Here is a 19,411-nt window from a genome sequence, read left to right as displayed (position 1 = left end):
CCGTGTACAATCTTATGTAGCAAAGTGATACGTTCAAGCGTGCGTCGATGAGCCAAGGGTTCTATCGATAATGCGCATGCGTGGGACGAGGGAGAAAAGTTGCGGTCATATCGGCGATAAATGAACCGTATTGCTGTCTTTTGTATGGCTTAAAGCTTACTAATGTCACGTGCAGTGTAGGGTGCCCATACGACTGAGGCGTACTCTAATAATGGTCTGACGAGCGATTTATAAGCTTTTAATTTGCAGTCCTCTTTAGAGCACTTGAGGGTTCGCTTTAAATATCCCAGTTTCCTAAGAGCCCTAGCACAAGTTGTTTCAATATAAAGGTGCCATTTTAGGTTTTGAGTGAAGGTAACTCCAAGATATTTGAAAGTGTTCAGAGAATTTAGGTAGTGACCATTGCAACTATAACTGAAACTTAATGGCTGCTTTTTATTAGTGAAAGTCATTTGTACAGTTTCTTGGTAATTAATACTCATTTGCCACGCATAGCTCCAACCTCAAAAGGACGAAAATACATTGTTAAGTACCTCTTGATCTTGTCTGTTAGTTACTGTGGTATAGAGCATGGGTTCTCAAAGTGGGTTCCGCAGGCCCCTGCTCGGGGTTCCGCGAGCCACTGATAAATTTTCCCTGGTCCAGCTCTCGACAAGTGTCTAAAACGGCGAACGTGAGGTGCACTTGATGTGAGGTGCGCCCGAGTGTCATAAAGCACATCACAGGGCAAAGTTCTGACTGGTGTTGTATAAGTCTGTTGCCAGTATTTGGGGTCAATGTTGCCAGACTGCCTGCCAAATATGACGGGGAAAAACACCGTCAAATATAGCGTCCGCATTGACGCCTTTTCCGAGGCGCACAGAGTTGCCAACTCCACGTAGTACCGTAATTTTGCTGCATAACCCGCGCGCTTTGTGCGGGCCGAGTTCTCCGACGGCACGAAGCGACCGCTTTCTTGCGCGATGGGTGCTACGTATAGGTGTTGAAGCTTTCGCGGAGCGAAACCGAGACGCGTTGCATAACACTCGGACCGCTTTCTTGCGCGATGGATGCTACGTATACCTGTTGAAGCTTTCGCTGGATCTGAAACTGAGACGCGTCGCACAATCCTCGGGGCGCTCCCTCGCGCTGCGCATACACGTGTTGAAGCTTTCGCTGAGCGAAGCCGAGACGCGTCGCATAACACTCGAGCCGCTTTCTTACGCGATGGGTGCTACGTATACGTGTTAAAGCTTTCGCTGGATCTGAAACTGAGACGCGTCGCACATTCCTCGGGGCGTTCTCTTGCACTGGTTGTGACGGGACGACGCGAAACCAAGTCGCGTCGCATAACACTCAGGCCGCTTTCTTGCGTAGTAGCAGCCATCCCGCAAGAAAGTGACCTGAGTGTTACGCGACGCGTCCCGGTTTCGCTGAGCGAAAGCTTCAACGCGTATACATAGCACCCATCGCGCAAGAAAGCGGCCCGGGTGTTATGCGACGCGTCTCGGTTTCGCGTCCTCTCGTCGCAGCCAGCGCAAGAGAGCGCCCAGAGGATTGTGCGACGCGTCTCAGTTTCAGATCCAGCGAAAGCTTCAACACGTATACGTAGCACTCATCACGCAAGAAAGCGGTCCGAGTGTATGCGACGCGTCTTGGTTTCGCTCAGCGAAAGCTTCAACACGTATACGTAGCACTCATCACGCAAGAAAGCGGTCCGAGTGTATGCGACGCGTCTCGGTTTCGCTCAGCGAAAGCTTCAACACGTATACGTAGCACCCATCGCGCAAGAAAGCAGCCCGAGTGTTACGCGACGCGTCTCGGTTTCGCGTCGTCTCGTCGCAGCCAGCGCAAGAGAGCGCCCCGAGGATTGTGCGACGCGTCTCAGTTTCGGATCCAGCGAAAGCTTCAACACGTATACGTAGCACCCATCGCGAAGAAAGCGGTCCGAGTGTATGCGACGCGTCTCGGTTTCGCTCAGCGAAAGCTTCAACACGTATACGTAGCACCCATCGCGCAAGAAAGCGTCCGAGTGTTATGCGACGCGTCTTGGTTTCGCGTCGTCTCGTCGCAGCCAGCGCAAGAGAGCACCCCGAGGATTGTGCGACGCGTCTTAGTTTCAGATCCAGCGAAAGCTTCAACACGTATACGTAGCACCCATCGCGAAGAAAGCTGTCCGAGTGTATGCGACGCGTCTCGGTTTCGCTCAGAGAAAGCTTCAGCACGTATACGTAGCACCCATCGCGCAAGAAAGCGGTCCGAGTGTTATGCGACGCGTCTCGATCTCGCTCAGCGAAAGATTCAACACGTATACGTAGCACCCATAGCGCAAGAAAGCGGCCCGAGTGTTTTACGACGCGTCTCGGTTGCACGTCGTCTCGTCGCAGCCAGCGCAAGAGAGCGCCCCGATAATTGTGCGACGCGTCGCAGTTTCAGATCCAGCGAAAGCTTCAACACGTATACGTAGCACTCATCGCGCAAGAAAGCGGTCCGAGTGTATGCGACGCGTCTCTGTTTCGCTCAGCAAAAGCTTCAACACGTATACGTAGCACCCATCGCGCAAGAAAGCGGTCCGAGTGTTATGCGACGCGTCTCGGTCTCGCTCAGCGAAAGATTCAACACGTATACGTAGCACCCATAGCGCAAGAAAGCGTCCCGAGTGTTATACGACGCGTCTCGGTTTCGCGTCGTCTCGTTGCAGCCAGCGCAAGGGAGCGCCCCGAGGATTGTGCGACGCGTCTCAGTTTCAGATGCAGCGAAAGCTTCAACACGTATACGTAGCACTCATCGCGCAAGAAAGCGGTCCGAGTGTATGCGACGCGTCTCTGTTTCGCTCAGCAAAAGCTTCAACACGTATACGTAGCACCCATCGCGCAAGAAAGCGGCCCGAGTGTTATGCGACGCGTCTCGGTTTCGCGTCGTCTCGTCGCTGCCAGCGCAAGAGAGCGCCCCGAGGATTGTGCGACGCGTCTTAGTTTCAGATCCAGCGAAAGCTTCAACACGTATACGTAGCACCCATCGCGCAAGAAAGCGGTCCAAGTGTTATGCGACGCGTCTCGGCTTCGCTTCGTGCCGTCGGAGAACTCGGCCCGCACAAAGCGCGCGGGTTATGGAGCAAAATTACGGTACTACCTGGAGTTGGCAACTCTGCGCGCCTCGGAAATGGCGTCAATGCGGACGCTATATTTGACGGTGTTTTCCCCGTCAAATTTGGCAGGCAGTCTGGCAACATTGACCCCAAAGCCTGCCAACAGACTTATACAACACCAGTCAGAACTTTGCCCATCACAGTGCGTAACAGCAACGCGCGAACTGCGCAATAAATACGGAAGCAGCTTGTAGCCACCCAACCTCTGAGAACGGGCAGCGCGCCTAAGCTTTCGCACTTGAATCTCGGAGGCCGTAACTTACCACCATGCGCCTTTCTCCTATTTGTAGATAGGGTAGGTGCCGATAGCGTGCGCACTGACCTATACGTTGGAGGAAAAATTTTAAAAAACGCGGAGCACCGCAAATGCGCGCCGCAGAAGAGCAAGAACGGCGTAGCGTCCAACCGAAACGAAGCGGCTCAGTCCGCATTACACCTCAGCTTGCACCGTGGTCCGCAGCGGCAATCGTACGCGGCATGTGAGTGACAGCAACGCCGAAGCGCTTCGTGCCTAATTGTGCCTTTAAAGCCTCTATTCTTGCGTTTATCGCCACGCGTAACACCGCGTTCGTGGCTAGTCGCGTGCCTCCGTAAGTGCGTAGTCGCTATCTCTGATCGCGTCGATAACCACCGCAGTTTCGTCCGCAGCGGTTGCGGCAAATAGTTTCATTTTCACTCGATGCGCGCGTCGGCTGCGTGCCTTCACAACTGCGTAGTCGCCTCCCATGGCAGCATCGATAGCGAACGCAGTTTCGTCCGCACTTCTTGCAGCGAAAGGTAGCTTCGTTTTGACTTGGTGCGTCTGTCAGCCGCCTGCCTTCTTAACCGCAAGGTGGCCGTCCATGATCGTGTCTATAGCGGCCGCGGTTTCGTCGACAGCGGTTGCGGCAAGCAGTAGTTTCGCTTTTACTCAGTGCAAAGCTGTCGAAGATAAAAAGCACCGGCTACATCGCGATGGACGGAAAATTTGTTGGCGAGCAGCTGAGTGGCGAAAAAATAATCGGGATGTGCGCCCGTTGGTGCAAAGCGCGTCTCAGATGAAAACGCGCGCCGCGAAGGATGTCGCGAGGCCTTCGCCGCTGCTAGCGCTAATCAGTCATGAGATGAAGAAAATTTCAGCTTCCGCACTGGTCTTGTGCTAAATAGAAACAAGATTTGACGATTCATTGAGTGAATAAAAGCGTGTTGACGTAGTGCATCATTTGTTTGTTTTCTTGATACCCTCGATAATTCGGTTAAAGCGGGGGGGGGTTCCTTGGCACTTTATGGAGCTTAGCAGGGTTCCCTGGGATGAACGTACCTGAGAACCCCTGGTATAGAGCATGCAGTCATCAACGTACAATCGCAGTTTCACTGGTGATAACCTGTGTGATATCATTAATGTAAATAATGAACAACAGGGGCCCAAGGACCGAGCCCTGCGGTACCCCGGAAGTGACTGTGGCTGACGATGACTGTGCATGATTAAAAGTAACATATTGAGACCTTAAATGTATCTAATCAGCTATCCAACCGAGTATTTTGTCATCGTTAATAATTTTACTGAGCCTAAAAAGAAGTTTTCTGTGGCACACCATATCAAACGCTTTGCTATAATCTATGAATATGGCATCTACCTGACCTCGATTATTTAGAGCCGAAGCGATATCATGAGTGAATTCAATGAGTTGAGTAGTTGTAGAAAAACCAGAGCGGGAAACCATGTTGATTCCGTGACAATATGTTATTACAGTTAAACCTGCTTATAACGAACCTCTATATAACGAATTCCTGGATATAACGAAGTTTTTCTATTCCCCGCCGTTACTCCATAGAAGCACATGCATTTGAGACCTCTACGTAACGAAGTGGCAGCGGGAGACCCCCTCGATATAACGAATTTTCCCCTCCGACAGCCTAGAGATTTTGCCCCAAATTTTGTCATTTTTGTGCGAGCAGCAACCGGAAGCACCTTCTCCGCCGCGACGGAATGCGAAGCGAGCGCACGTGTGCGTGCGTGCGTGGGTGTGCGAGGCGGGCCTGCATCCCTCGACCCGGCGATCTTGCCGCCGCGGGCGTGACCTTTCCCCCTCCTTTCATTCAAACCTGACCCTGCCGCTTGCTGCAGCTGGCCTTGCCCGACGCGCTGGTACACGCTGGCAGCGTGTGGAAGCGCCGCTGGAGAAGCGAGCGAAGTGACCTTCGTGCTGTTGTCTATCGCTTCAACGCAAACTGAGTGCCGAGAACACACTGCACGCACAAAGCTATGAGCCACCGACGCACCTACACTGCTAGACTCTGCCCCAACGCAGATCGCTTTCAAGATACGGCCCGCGCGGCCGCGCACCGCTGCGCAGTACGCAGTTGATGCCAGAGTACAGTACAACGCTGCCCCGCTATCCCTCCCCCCTTGCTCCCTCGCCGGCGCCTCGAGCGCAACGGAAAAAGGCGCACTTCCTCCCTGCTTTTCTTGCGCGCGCGAGATTTAGATGCGGTCGTCGGCTCCCCTCGCACGATTTCACTCGCACATACAGTATACGGCGCGTGGCGACTGCGTTATCGCCCTTAGACTTTATACGGAAGATCTATAAGCCAAAACCAATTTTAGGGCCACAACGCATCATAGACATCATGTTTATATAGCAAATACGAATCGCAAATACTTTTGCTGGCGGAAACCGAAAATACGTCATAGTTGTCGCCCCCGGCACTTTGGGCTGCCAATGCCATCGTCAAGCCAACAAGCCAAGCGACATGAAAAGTCAAAATGGCCGCTCGGGCTGGCGCGGGGTGGCAGTTAACAATGTATGATGCGGGAACGGTCCCACAGTTGCGACGCAACTGCGAGGTTACCAATATATTGGGTTCTATGGGAGCTGTGCCGGGACCGGCCGAAAACAACGTAACAGCCGGGAAAACGCAGTCCCTGGGAACGTAACAGCGGGGTTCTACTGTAACACTATACGATGCTACGACGCCATCATGACGCTCGCTCTTCGTTTCCGATGCCTCGTGCTTCTGCGAAACGACACGTGTCCACGCATCCGGTACCTGGTGTGACATTCCAAGGATAAGTGTTTCGACGAAAACGGAAAACGGGTGCGCGTTACAATTGAGGGCGAGTTAGAATCGAGTAAATACGGTAAGCGTTTCTTTTTCGAATTTTCGTGCCGAACCTGCATATAACGAAATCCTCTTTATAACGAAGGTTTTCGGGAATTTGTCAATTTCGTTATATCCAGGTTTAACTGTAGTAGTGAAATACCGAAGAACATGTTTATGAATTATGTGCTCTAAGAGTTTGCAACAGGTAACATTAATGAGATAGGCCTGTAGTTGGGAATGAATTGCTTATTACCCGATTTGAACACAGAAATTACATTGGCGATTTTCCAAATGGCCGGCACAGTACATGTCTCTAACGATTTACAAAAAATTATGGTTAGATAATGAGCGTTCCATTCTACATAGCGCTTCAAAAGCGTGTTTGGTATACCATCCGGTCCGGAACCCTTAGTAGTGTCGATGTTCAACAGAAGGTTATAAATCCCAGTATAACTAATTTCAATTGTTGGAAACGGAGCCATTTCCTGCATAATACCAATGTCGGGGGTGGTACCACTGTCATCTCCAAACACAGATTTGAAGTAGCCATTAAACACCTCCGAGATTGTCGAAGGGTCCGAACAGGACACATCATTTATTACAAAGGATGACGGCCAGAAGGTAGCAGGGTTGATGGTTTTCCAAAACTTAAGTGGATTATTTTTCATAAAAGAGGATAATGTGGTATTAAAATAAAACTTTCTTGCGTCACTCATTTTGGCTTTTAGTTCAGATTTGAGTAATTTATTTAGGGACTCCCCATCATTATTGCGTTCATTCGGACGTTTTCGCAGGCGCTTAATGCAACGTTTGAGCTGTATGATTGGTCTGGTATACCATGGGTGTGTAGCATGACGTTTTATACTTTTTTGAGGAACAAATTGTGCTATACACTCATTAACTATACTATAAAATTGGTTAGTCAACATATCAACACTGTAGTGTTCACTACAAGACACAAAATCATCAAAGCATGATGCAAGTTTAGCAAGAATAGAAGTGTCGTCCGCAAGCTCAAACTTCAGTACAGTTTTAAACGTTGGTTGTACTGGCACACAAGCAACATTTAGAACAACAATAACAGCCTTATGGTTGCAAATTCCATCAACAACACGGCACTGATATCCATTCTTTATCAATTAATCATTGACAAAAACAAGATCTAAGACAATCTTCGGGCGTTGTATCAACCAGCTGCGATAGATCAAAAGCTACTGACATGTCAATTATTGAATCACAAATTGTCCTATCACGGCCAGTTGATAACTAATGACAATCTATAGCGGGTGCATTAATGTCACTGGTTAGTACCAGTTTAGAACAGTTTAGAACAGTTAAGCTTTTGTCCGACCATATAATCACTGATAGTCGAAAAAATGTCAGGAGCGGAGTTTGGGGGACAGTAGATAGCACCGATAACAATAGTGAGACCATCAAGTTTTAGTTTACACCATATTGATTCAACATCTGGAAGCTGTACCACTTTAAATAAAAAGTGCTACTCCACCACCACGGCCAGAAGGCCTGTCTTTTCTTAGAACCGTGTAACCAGGAGGCAAGAATTCATGATCAAGAATAGATTCGTTTAGCCAAGTCTCAGTCACACAGATAACTGATGGAATATGACATTCAATAAGCCAGTTAAAGTTTTGAATTTTATTAATGAGGCTACGTGCATTTAAATTCAAAAGCGTGAAGTTTTTCGCTGGAGACCATCAATCATTGTCTGTAGTGGTCAACCGACGGCTTTCTCGAACGATAGCTGTTTTGCTATCATCCCAAGACTACCGAACGTTGTCCACCAACAGATGATCATAGTGCAGCCGGGCTCGTTGCGCATTTTTCCTTATCTCAGCTGAATTCTGCCAGAGCTCCTTGCGCACCTGCCTCACGCGAACAGAGAAGTCTTCATTTATAAATATTTTCGCGCCCTTCAACTTTCTTGCATTACTTAATATAGCGACCTTAGTTCTAAAATCCAGCAACTTAATAATTACAGGTCTTGGATTATTGCTCTTACGCACTCCCACCCTATGACAGCGTTTGATATCACTGCAGTTAATTTCTAGTTTCGATGTAATCAGTTCAGTTACCGTTTCCAGCAACTCCTCTGAAGATTCTCGGGAGCTTTCAGCAAGGCCGAATATAAGCAAGTTATTTCTGTGGGACCTGTTTTCTAAATCATCGTTTTTGCAGTATAAGTTATTAACGATCTCTCGAAGGTCAGTTACAGCCTTTCAAGCTCAGATACGCACAATGCAACATCAGCAATTGGCGCAATAGACTGCTCTATACCAGTTAATCGCTCTTCGAAGGATGCTACCCTAGAGGAAAGACCCGCTAGCTCTTGGTTTATTTTTGTTTCAATGTCGGGGCCAGGGTTAGTTTCCACATCACCACACAATAGCAACAGCATCCTTAAGGAATTTGTGAGCGAAGGAAACACATTCATGAGGACGGCAGGGGGGTCCGGCAGCAGCAATAGAAAACGATTGTCACTTCTATAGCTCTTGAAATTGTACTTCAAGCTTACCTGCAAAGCAGAGCATAAGATTTTGAGGCGAGTGCATTCCATGCTGCCGCCGGACCCACTGAAGAGTAGCACAGAATGCGATGCTTTTATAGGCTCCGGTGTGCTCACAGATGTCCTGGTACCGTGCTACGCACAGTTCGACCATGCATTGTCAGGCCAGCAGATATGATGGAAATCAGGTTTCTTCGCAGTATCCCTGCAGGCAACTTCGCAGCACGAGGCGTTGATAAAGCATCCGCTGACCGGCCAAGAAGGTAGGCTGTCGAGATGGCTTGAAAAAGATGGCCCGTCCTGAACGGAGAAGATTCCGGTGCATGCAGCAATCTGCAAAGCAGAGCATAAGATTTTGAGGCGAGTGCATTCCATGCTGCCGCCGGACGCACAATTATGTTTTGATGATATGAATTTTGTGTGGTATGAATATTTCAAGTGACCCCGCGAGATTTGTATTGCCAAGATTTTACTGTAAATCATTGAAAGTATCCATAGACTTGGCGCTCTCTGGCCAAAGATGACCTTGTGCCATTAAAACCCATCAATCGTCCTACGTGTCTGCTTTTCCAGCCGCGACAAGTGTCAGAAGTGGCTTTTTTTTCGGGACCGGTTTGAGGCGGGGTACAGGTGGTCAAAATTTTGCCCTCCACTACAGCGTCTCTTGTCGCTTGCAATGCTAAACCCATTAAATCAATATGAGCACAAAACATGTTTAGCATGCCTTCACAGAAGCACATCAAACACTGTGCTAAGTTCAAGTTCAATGAACTACTCACATAACGACCATCTTTAGCAGATCTATTATGCTTGATATAAGTGGGTGTAACTGTATAATACAGATGCAGATATTTGTGGTGCGATGAAGCTAATGGGGATGCCTTTTTATGGAACAGCAATTATGAGACTGGTGAAGCCCTCCCATAGGTCATCTGAGCACTTGATGACACCTGAGTGTGTTGATCTGTGCTAGCAGCCACAGCAGGCTTCATCGCCACATTCGATATATGGAATGCTGTGGTGCACCGTGTCCCTGCAAGTGCGCTTCTCCTAAGTGCGACTCTTGCATCGTTGGAAATATTTCGTGCTGATGAATTTGAAGCGGCGCTGTTTTAGCAGATGCTATTAAACAGGAGAAAAAAATCTCCTGTTTAATAGCGTAGTACATGCCATGGAGAAAAAATTAGCAGGGTGTTCTCAACATTGCTTGCTGCGCATATGGAACCATGGCTCATGCAAACTGCGGCCGTTCATTATCGGCAACAGCAAATCGCCACTCTGCTTCACGAACGCGCAAGGCCTCCCACACATTCTACTAGAAAGTGTGGATGACACTCGATCTTGTTACTGGGTGAGGCAACCATGGGATGCTGAACTACACATGTCTAGTTAAGACTCATTCACACTGGGCCGACACGACACCGATCTTGGTCTGCCGACTGTTGGCGACATCAATCGTGTGTCCCTGAGAGGGACGTCACAGTACGACGATGTACGTAGTGCACTTGCGATATACAGTATAGACCACTTATAATGTAACCATTTATAGTGCAGGACCGGATATAGTGCGGTATTTTCAGACTCCCGCTAATTTTCCCGTAGCACTCCATGTGTATGCATACCGCTTACAGTGCAGCCGCGTGAGACGAAATACTGGTTATAATGTGGCTTCCGTGGGAAAATCTCGCTGACAAGGGCGGTAGCGAGCATGCTTCTCAACGAGGTGCGCCCACCGATGGGAGAGGAGATCAACAAGGGCGATGCGGAGGAGGAGCATGAGACGTGGAGCATGGGTCCAAGGGCGATAAAATCGTCACCGCGCGCCTTATGTGCGAGTGAAAGCGCGCAGGGGAGACGCGCTTTCACTCTTCACAGACAGTGAACGCACAGCGGAAAAACGCGGCTTCCATCACGCGAAAGGCTGTGGGGGTATGGTAGGGAGGGGGGGCCCAAGCTGTGCTGCGGCACCAAATGCGTATCTTGCAACCGGGCGCATGATGAACTGGTGACGCAATCTCCCACGAAAGCGGGAGGGCAGCACGGGAGGGAGGGAGGGGGCGGGCGGCTTCTACTCTGCCAACAAATGCGTTCGCGCCTGTGCCGGCTGTCAGTGTTGTCGCGTGCACCGTATCTTGAAAGTGATTTCCACATAGCCCTGACCTTTGTATGCGTTGTGCTTACGCCGCTCAGTTTCTGTTGAAGCGATAGACCGCACGAACCTTCGCTCGCTGCGGCGGCCGCATTTCCCCATGCCCGCGTTTTGACAGTGGTTGTCTGCGGTCATCGAGTCTATTCATGTTTGCTTGTGCGCGTTGACACCACGCTTGTTAATTCAGTTTGTAGGCGAATGTGTCAAGTTTATGCAGCCAATGAAACTACTATCCCTACTCCTTATAGCTCTACTAATTTGCTATGGCAATTGATGCTTCGCCTTTCAGGCGAAACCGAGACATTTAAAAAATATTATTATAGTTTGTCTGCTTCATGCGACGATCGTGGGTACTTGGACATTAACCTTTCAACGTTCGTAAATTTAAATGAATGCAAAACTCCCAGTCGCACACTTCGATTCTCGGATCCACGCGGCTGCTTGGTCTACATGTTTTGCATACGTGCAGGGCTTGAAAATCGTTTTGGTTATAGTGCGGTACCGCTTATAGTGCAGATATTCACGACTCCGGCGACTTACGTTAGAAGCGATCTACACTGTATATTTCACTCTTTGAGTGAGAGAATGGCGCTGTAGCCAACGGTTTAAGGACACAGGGTAAGGCAAAATTTCTAAAAAATTCTATTTTTGGTTTTTCACTTTTTTGGGATGTTCAGGCGTTCCTCAACAATATCCAGTGCCCCACATGTTTTTTCGCGTTTTGATTAAGCCAAAAAGGCCAGGTTTTCGAAACCAGGTGACGAGCGGCCACGCCCCCTTTTTTCACCTAGCACAACCTAGCAATCGCTCATGTTTCTTCCAAACGTAAATTTTTTTTCATAACCGAAACTGGCAATTTCTCTAAGCTTAGCAGATTTTCAAAAAAGCAGTCTGGCAACCTAAAGGCACACTGCGCGGTTTACTGAACGGCTGTCAGGGCGGGGGCGGTTGACTGACACTTGAATTGACAAAGTACAAACCTATTATGGCTTAGCCATAAGAAGAAACACTGGAGACTTGGAAAGCATGCGAAAAGCTGTTTGGGCAACATATTTTCACATGTTGGCTACGGATAACGACCCAAGTCACGGGCTCTGCCCAAAAGATGCCGGCACTTGGTGTGCATACAAGGCTCAGTTGACACAGGAGCCTTTTGTGAACAAAGAATACTTGCCTGCACCAGTTCTTCAGGCCATTAAGCCAATATTCCAACAGTTAGCTCACCCAGACCTGCTGAAAAAGTGCTTACACGGCAAGACACAAAATTAAATGAGTCGTTTAACCATGTCGTGTGGAAGCGCGCACCGAAAAACGTGTTCCTAGGAATAGAGATGCTCAAAACTGCCACCTTTGATGCCTGTGCTCACATTCACTGAAGGATGCATGGCAAGAGTTAACGTCCTGAAGGCATTTGGTAGATCACCAGGGCATAACAATGTGATGTGGTTGGGTGAAGTGCACCTTCGTCGACGGTATTTTACCAAGAGAGAGGCCCAAGACATGACAAAACAAGCCAGGGAAACAAGAAAACAAGCAAAAAAGCGAAACGATGACCCTGGCAATGACTATACGGCTGGTGGCTATTAGGCAAATGGTTCTGTGCATTTTTTTTTTTTTGAAAGAAAATGAAGGGAACATGTTTTTTGTCTTTGACCCTCAATATCTCGAAATCAATTTTTTTGTTACATTTGCCCCGTTTTTATAAAAACTTGAAATGACAGCAGGTTTATTTTTAGCCCACATAAAGTAGACATCTATGCACACCTACTGAACTGGAATGGTACACATGCACTCAAAAGTAAGTTTTCTCTGAATTGTTTTCTTCGGAAAAAACAACAAAAACTGGCTGTGTTAGTAAAAAAATGCGAAACTGTTGATCTTTGACAAATAATCTTAGTTGTAGTCCCACTGCAAGACGGCATGATCGCGAATGAAATGAAACAAACCCGAATGCGCTACACGCAGTAGTTGCTGAGAAAATGGGTCTCAAATAAGGCTCAAAATACATGGGAGGTATAGGGCCTACCCTGTGCCCTTGAAGGAAAACGCCATCGCCAACAGTCGGCAGACCAAAATCGGTGTTCTGTCGGCCTGGTGTGAATGAGCCTTTAGCTGTGCCACCGACCATGAACAGCATTTTAGGGTTGCACGACTACCCAAAATGAATCCAACCCAACCTCCACTTGGATGGATCTTTACACATTACGGATACACATTACAGTTTGAATTCAGAAACCACCGTATGCGACATAAGCATTTCATGAAAGGACCCCCTCCCCATTGCGTTATCGACATACAATACTCATCGCTTTGTGATTCACGGGTCCGCACTGATGGCGTTTCATTCGTGATTTCACGCTTATACTAGTGGGAATGGGTTCAAATGTGCTGCAAGTTGAAGGCCACTGTCAGAACCAACATCGTGTGTGTAGTGGCAGTCACCAATGCAGCAGCCGGAGAAGAAGGGCCAAGAACAAAGGGACCATGAGGCTTTGGAGCGCTGATAAGCTTGCCAGCAGACTAAGGGCCCCTTACCAGGCCACATAAAAAATTTTGGTTATATGCTGGAAGTTGTTACGTACCCTCTAGAGAGTGTTCTACCGCAAGAATTTTTCAAATTGGTTCATTAATAGTCTCGACAGAAATATTTTAGTGCCGACAACCAATGATTTCAGGAGGTGAGCATCACCACCAACATAAACACACTCTCCACTTTCCAGCCTCCGCAAGCGAAACTCCTTCCCTGCCCATGGTGGAGCTGAAGAGTCTTGTGACGCATACGCCACAAGCCCCCCCTCCCCCCCTTTTTTTTTCTCTCTCGCTTTCTTGCTGTGCGGTCGCTCGAGCTGTTGGTGTTTGTGTCATTTCACGCAGCGCACGAATTTGCGTGCTGTGCACGGAAACACCTGACTAGTGGTATAATTCAGTGCTACACGAACACTGATGCAGACACAAGTGGATCACAGAGCATGATTGCGCGCTGAAGCATGGTAGAAAATCACAGTTTCGTTGTCTACGCTCGCGACTGCACAACATGGGAACAAGCAGACGAAATGGAAATACATCTCATAACCACATTCATGCATGATTTGCTGTACAAGTGCGCTGATGGCGGCACAGCGTGCATCCATACAGGCTGGTCTGCTTCCACGTTGCACCCATTGCTACCTTGAATAAAAACACCCAAGCGCTTCTATGTAAGTGAGTTGCACTGACATCTTGCATCGGAGCTACACGGGCTTTTAGTGTTTGGAGTTGTGATCAGTGTACTGTACTTTAAGCATGTGGAGCCGAAAATTATTTGGCATTTCTTACATAACGCCATTTGGCTTCGATATTTCATTTGCTGCTCATATTTTGTCACCTTGAAGTTGTTTTTCCGAAACAATGTTTTTTTTTAATGTTTTTATGAGCAAGGTTTGTTTGCCGATTTCAGGAATGACTTCCTTGACTTGCCACCCCAAGCTGTGCTAGCCACCATGGAATACTTGAAACCTGTGACTTCTGTAAGCTTGCCTCCTTGATATTCAATTCATTGCGCAAGAGTTGCCACTGTCTAGCTGTAAACTCCACAGGGGTTTTATGGATGTCCTGCTTTGACGGTTTCATTGATTGCTGTAAATATCGTAAAAATTATTGCAATTTATTTATGAGTAATGACCATTAAATACTTTTTGTGCACTGCAATAATGCTCACTGCAAGCTGAAATAAAATGTTCATTTAGGAACAATATAAATGCATACATTCATGCCTACTGTAGTGTACAGAGATTAGTTTCTGAAACTTGCTTTGGTATCCACTGAGGTAGTATGCAGAGCTCAATGAAACTGCCATGGTTGCATGACTTCAGTCAAATGGACTTAAAACAGTCCATTGCAAACTTAGTTGCATTATTTTCCTTGGCAACTACATTTTATGTTTCATGTTTTTTTTTTCCTTTTTTCTTTTCACTTTCAGGAAGGCTGGACTCGTGAAGCAAAAGCTGCCTTTGTCAAGTTGGTTAGCGGCGACAAAACCTTGGTGTGCAGTGTGTTGAAGGTTAGAATATACCTGAAATGTTTATTGTGGGTATTCATGCTTTTGTTATAGTGTGTGCAATTGGAAAATTCTGACTGTTTCCTTCCCTCCTCCCCCGTAAGGGCACCTTGAGTATCAAGGTGATGGTGCTTGGCCCTTAGCCCCCATACCGAAGCTGTCATCCGCATCGTGGCGAAAGGTTTTGAGGTGAATGGTAGAAACCATGAACGGTGGCGGTTGGGGCCATAGTCAAGCTCTGGCCGATGGGCTCTTCGTCTGTTTACCAGGCGGCGAGCCCCGGGACCTTCTTGTGAAACACAGATGACATTCTAAGAACCATCGGCATAACCATATCGCATAAGTACTTTCTCTTCTAAAAAACCTGATCAGTCCCTGAAAAGGGGCCACACCGAAGAAGTCTTAGAACTCGAAGTGATTGTGACCACTTTCCACATTTTGTGATTGTTCACTCTCTTGTAGACAACTCAGGCCACACCGAAGAAGTCTTAGAACTCGAAGTGATTGTGACCACTTTCCACATTTCCTGATTGTTCACTCTCTTGTAGACAACTCAGTTGCTGCAATGTCTGTTTTTGTTATCACTAGGACCCTTGAAAAAATTATAGGAAAAAACTATGAAGCAAAAAAACTGTTATTCGGTGATCTTCTTGTCGAAGTGTCACAGAAAGATCATTCCGACATCCTCCTCAAGCAAAAGCAGTTCGCTCACTTACAGGTGTCCATTACCGCCCACTGCAGTCTAAACACAGTTCAAGGCGTTATATCAGAACATGATCTAATCTGCGGAACAGACTGTGACCTCCTCGATGGCTTCAGAGATCAAGGTGTCTTCGTCCTACGCCGCATCACCATAAGGCGAAACGGTGTAGTAGTGACACCCCATATCGTCCTGACGTTTAATCGTTCTCGTCTCCCAGATGCTATGAAAGCAGAGTTCATTCACTGCAAAGTCCGCCCACATGTCCCAAACCCGGGAAGATGCTTTAAGTGCCAAAAGTACCGACACGGATCCAACAAATGTCGCGGAAAACTCACCTGTGCAAAGTGTGGTGCTCACCAGCATCCAACCGAAAGCTACAGTGCCACTCAAACAGAATGTCCCAACTGTCATGAGCCGCACGCTGCGTACTCGCGAACATGTGAAATGTTCGAAAATGAGAAAAAAATTATTCAAATCAAGGTAACCGAAAACATCACATTCCCTGAAGCCCGGAAGAAGCTCTCGCTTCTCTCCGCAAGATCCTACATTGACGCAGCACACTGGGGGGCCAGGCGGCATCTAGTTACGGTGGGCACGCAGTACAGCTTTGCTGATGCGGGCCTTTCTCGGCCCCCCAGCAAACAGCCATCGGCTGCACCAACCTTCCAAGTTCCAGAGGTCAACTTCTCCCACACCTCTGGAACAACACAGACAACCCAGAGGGAGTCTACCCCTCTTGACAAACCCTCATCCGCTTCCGAGTCTCCGCCAGAAGCAATGGAAGTGACCCTGGGATCCTCGGTGTCTCTGAGGCTGAGAGAGTCCCCCAAAGAGAGGTGGAGTTTTCTAGACTACCTCAAACAGAAAAAACGCCCGCCAGTCAAGCCGCCCAATAAAGGCGGTGACATTCGAATATCCCGTCCCCTTATCACTCGCAAAAATGGCTGCTGAGAGCATTATACACTGGAACCGCCAAGGGCTACTCAGGAATCTGGATGACATATATGAAATACTTGCACAATATCAACCAAACATACTTTGCCTACAGGAAACACACTTATACCCAACATGCACAAACTTTCTGAAAGAATATGCAGCATACCGGAAAGACAGGCAAGGCAGTGCCCACTCATCGGGTGGCGTCGCTATTGTTGTGCAGAAAACAATTCCCTGTCAGAGTATCACTCTGGTTACCGATTTAGAGGCAGTGGCCATACAAGCCCTAACTTTTGGGAGAATAATAACTATGTTCACTATATATTCCTCTGGATCATCACCTCTCCGTCGAAGAATTTGAAAAACTTATTGACCAGCTCCCGGATCTATTCATGTTGGTTGGAGATTTCAATGCGCACCACCCACTATGGAGATGTTCAAGAGTTGATTCCCAAGGTGCGCTAATCAAAAAATGTCTATTGTCCTCCGGTTCCTGTATATTTAATGAAGAAGAGCCAACATAATTTAATATAGCATACAACTCATACACAGCAATAGACCTTGCTATTGGCTCTCTGGGGCTCTTGGCAACCACTGAGTGGGCTGTTATCGATAATCTGTATGGAAGCGGCCACTTTCCTGTTTGCTTAAAACACACAGGAAACATAAATGTGGGTTTAAATAATCACAGGAAATTTAAAGAACAGGCTGCTGGTTGGAAGAAGTTTCGAGAACTCTCTAAACTGCCCAGTTTTCCAATCGTAGACCTAGATATAGACGAATTACAATCCATGATCACTCTGCATATTATAGAAGCCGCACAGAAATCAATCCCACAGACATCAAATAAGACGCAAAACAAACTTAGGCCATGGTGGAATGCAAGAATGCCCGTGAGAACCAAAACAAAGCATGGTCAAAATTCCGCAGGTATCCTACAGTTAACAATTTAATAGACTTCAAGCGTGCTAAAGCAAATGGCAGGCGTATCCGACGTCCATCCAAACAGGAAAGCTGGCACTCATTCCTCTCATCTATAAACTCCTACATAGATTTTCAGCTCAGCACATTATACAGGCTCCTTCATGCGACACAAGCTAGCGGAGGAACGGAAACCTATCCGTGATAAAAGGCCATCCACTGGAGGGTACAATAGCCCTTTCACTATGGAGGAACTGAAGGTGGCTCTGGGAACATGAGGCAACTCAGCAGCAGGCCCAGACAGGATTACATATGGCATGCTCAAACACATACATGAACACACCCTTATAACTATCCTCTTTCTGTTTAACAAGATATGGTCCTTTGGGCGCCTACCCAAAGCCTGGAAAGAGGCTGTTATCATACCCATTCTTAAACAAGGAAAGGAAGCCACACTTGCAGCTAGCTACAGGCCCATTGCCTTGACTAGTTGCTTGTGCAAGGTGTTTGAAAAAATTATAAATCGCCGCCTCGTGTATTTCCTTGAATATAACGGCCTTCTTGACCAACGTCAAGCTGGATTCAGGTCTGGTCGGTCGACAACTGACCAGCTTTTAGCATTTGAATCTTATGTCAGGGATGCCTTTATCCACAAACAACATTGTCTTTCTGTATTCTTTGGCCTGGAAAAAGCTTATGACACGACCTGGCATTATGGCATTCTTCGTGATCTGCATTCTCTTGGAGTCTCGGGAAACATGCTTAATACTATAGAAAGCTACCTCTGCGAATGCACCTTCGTGGTTCGTCTTGGAAATGCTCTATCGAAGCGGTTCATACAGGAGAATGGCGTCCCCCAAGGTGGCGTTCTCAGCTGCACGCTTTTCATATTTAAAATTAACTCCCTAAGCAGTGTGTTGCCCAAAACTATCTCTTATTCTGTTTACGTAGATGATGTCCAGATCAGTTTCAAATCCTGCAACTTGGCCATCTGTGAACAGCAAATTCAGTTGGGGGTAAATAAACTCTCAAGCTGGGCAGATGAAAATGGGTTTAAATTCAACTGTGGAAAAACCGTCTGCCTACCTTTTTCTCAACAGCGTGGCATTAGGCTGGACCCCAACATCACATTGAACGGGCAGACCATAGCCGTTAAACAAGATCACAAATTCCTAGGTGTTGTGGTCGATAGAAAGCTCACCTTTGTTGCACATATCAAGCAGTTGCGATTGAAATGCTTGAAAGCAATGAACTTACTAAAGATCCTTTCCCATCAGTCATGGGGTACAGACCGTGACTGTCTACTGAACTTTCTGAATAGCGTTGTCCTTTCACGTATTGACCATGGCTCGGTATTTTAGGAATCAGTCAAAGTCTGTGCTAAAGATGCTTGACCCCTTGTACCACCTTGGGCTCCATCTGGCCACTGGTGCTTTCAGAACTAGCCCAATAGCCAGCCTGTATGTTGAGGCGAACAGAAGGTCACTGGAACGACGAAAGCAGTGCACAAGCATAGTGTATGCCACTAAGGTGCTCTCTCATGCAGAGCATCCATCTGGTGAACTCTTGCGGGACACAACCAACACCCCGTTGTTCTTGAGGCGACCATCAGCAACGCTACCATATCCCGTTAGAGTTGCGTCACACATTGAAAGCCTGCACATACCGGTCTCCAACCTGCAGGTGGCTCCCATAAGGACACCATTGCGCCGTGGGAAATACACGCTGTTAACTGTGATATGTCATTTCTTGAGGTGGGCAAACATGGGCATCCGCTCGCAATAAATCAGCACTTTATGTACTTGCAGGCAAAATACAGGTGTGCCGAATATTACAGTGACGCGTCTAAGTCTTCAGCTGTCGCATATGCCGCACATGGCCCTCAATTCTCCGAATCGAAAACAATGAACGAAAATACAAGCATATTTACT

The 19,411-nt window shown here is 47.5% G+C and overlaps 1 protein-coding gene across 1 annotated transcript in view; it reads left to right on the top strand.

Moving 5' to 3' along the window:
* The window catches only part of LOC119445540 (uncharacterized), a 130,391-nt gene that overhangs the window by 42,653 nt on the left and 68,327 nt on the right, over positions 1–19,411 (top strand). Inside the window, exons 5-6 of the mRNA XM_049664628.1 lie at positions 14,321–14,390; positions 14,843–14,923. Of these exons, the coding sequence (XP_049520585.1) occupies positions 14,321–14,390; positions 14,843–14,923 (151 nt within the window). The remainder of the gene's footprint in view (positions 1–14,320; positions 14,391–14,842; positions 14,924–19,411) is intronic.

This window comes from Dermacentor silvarum, chromosome 3 (assembly GCF_013339745.2).
Source record: "Dermacentor silvarum isolate Dsil-2018 chromosome 3, BIME_Dsil_1.4, whole genome shotgun sequence".
In the NCBI taxonomy this organism is placed as follows: domain Eukaryota; kingdom Metazoa; phylum Arthropoda; class Arachnida; order Ixodida; family Ixodidae; genus Dermacentor; species Dermacentor silvarum.
The sequence above is the reverse complement of the archived record's forward strand: the minus strand, read 5'-3'. Positions and strand labels throughout refer to the sequence as shown.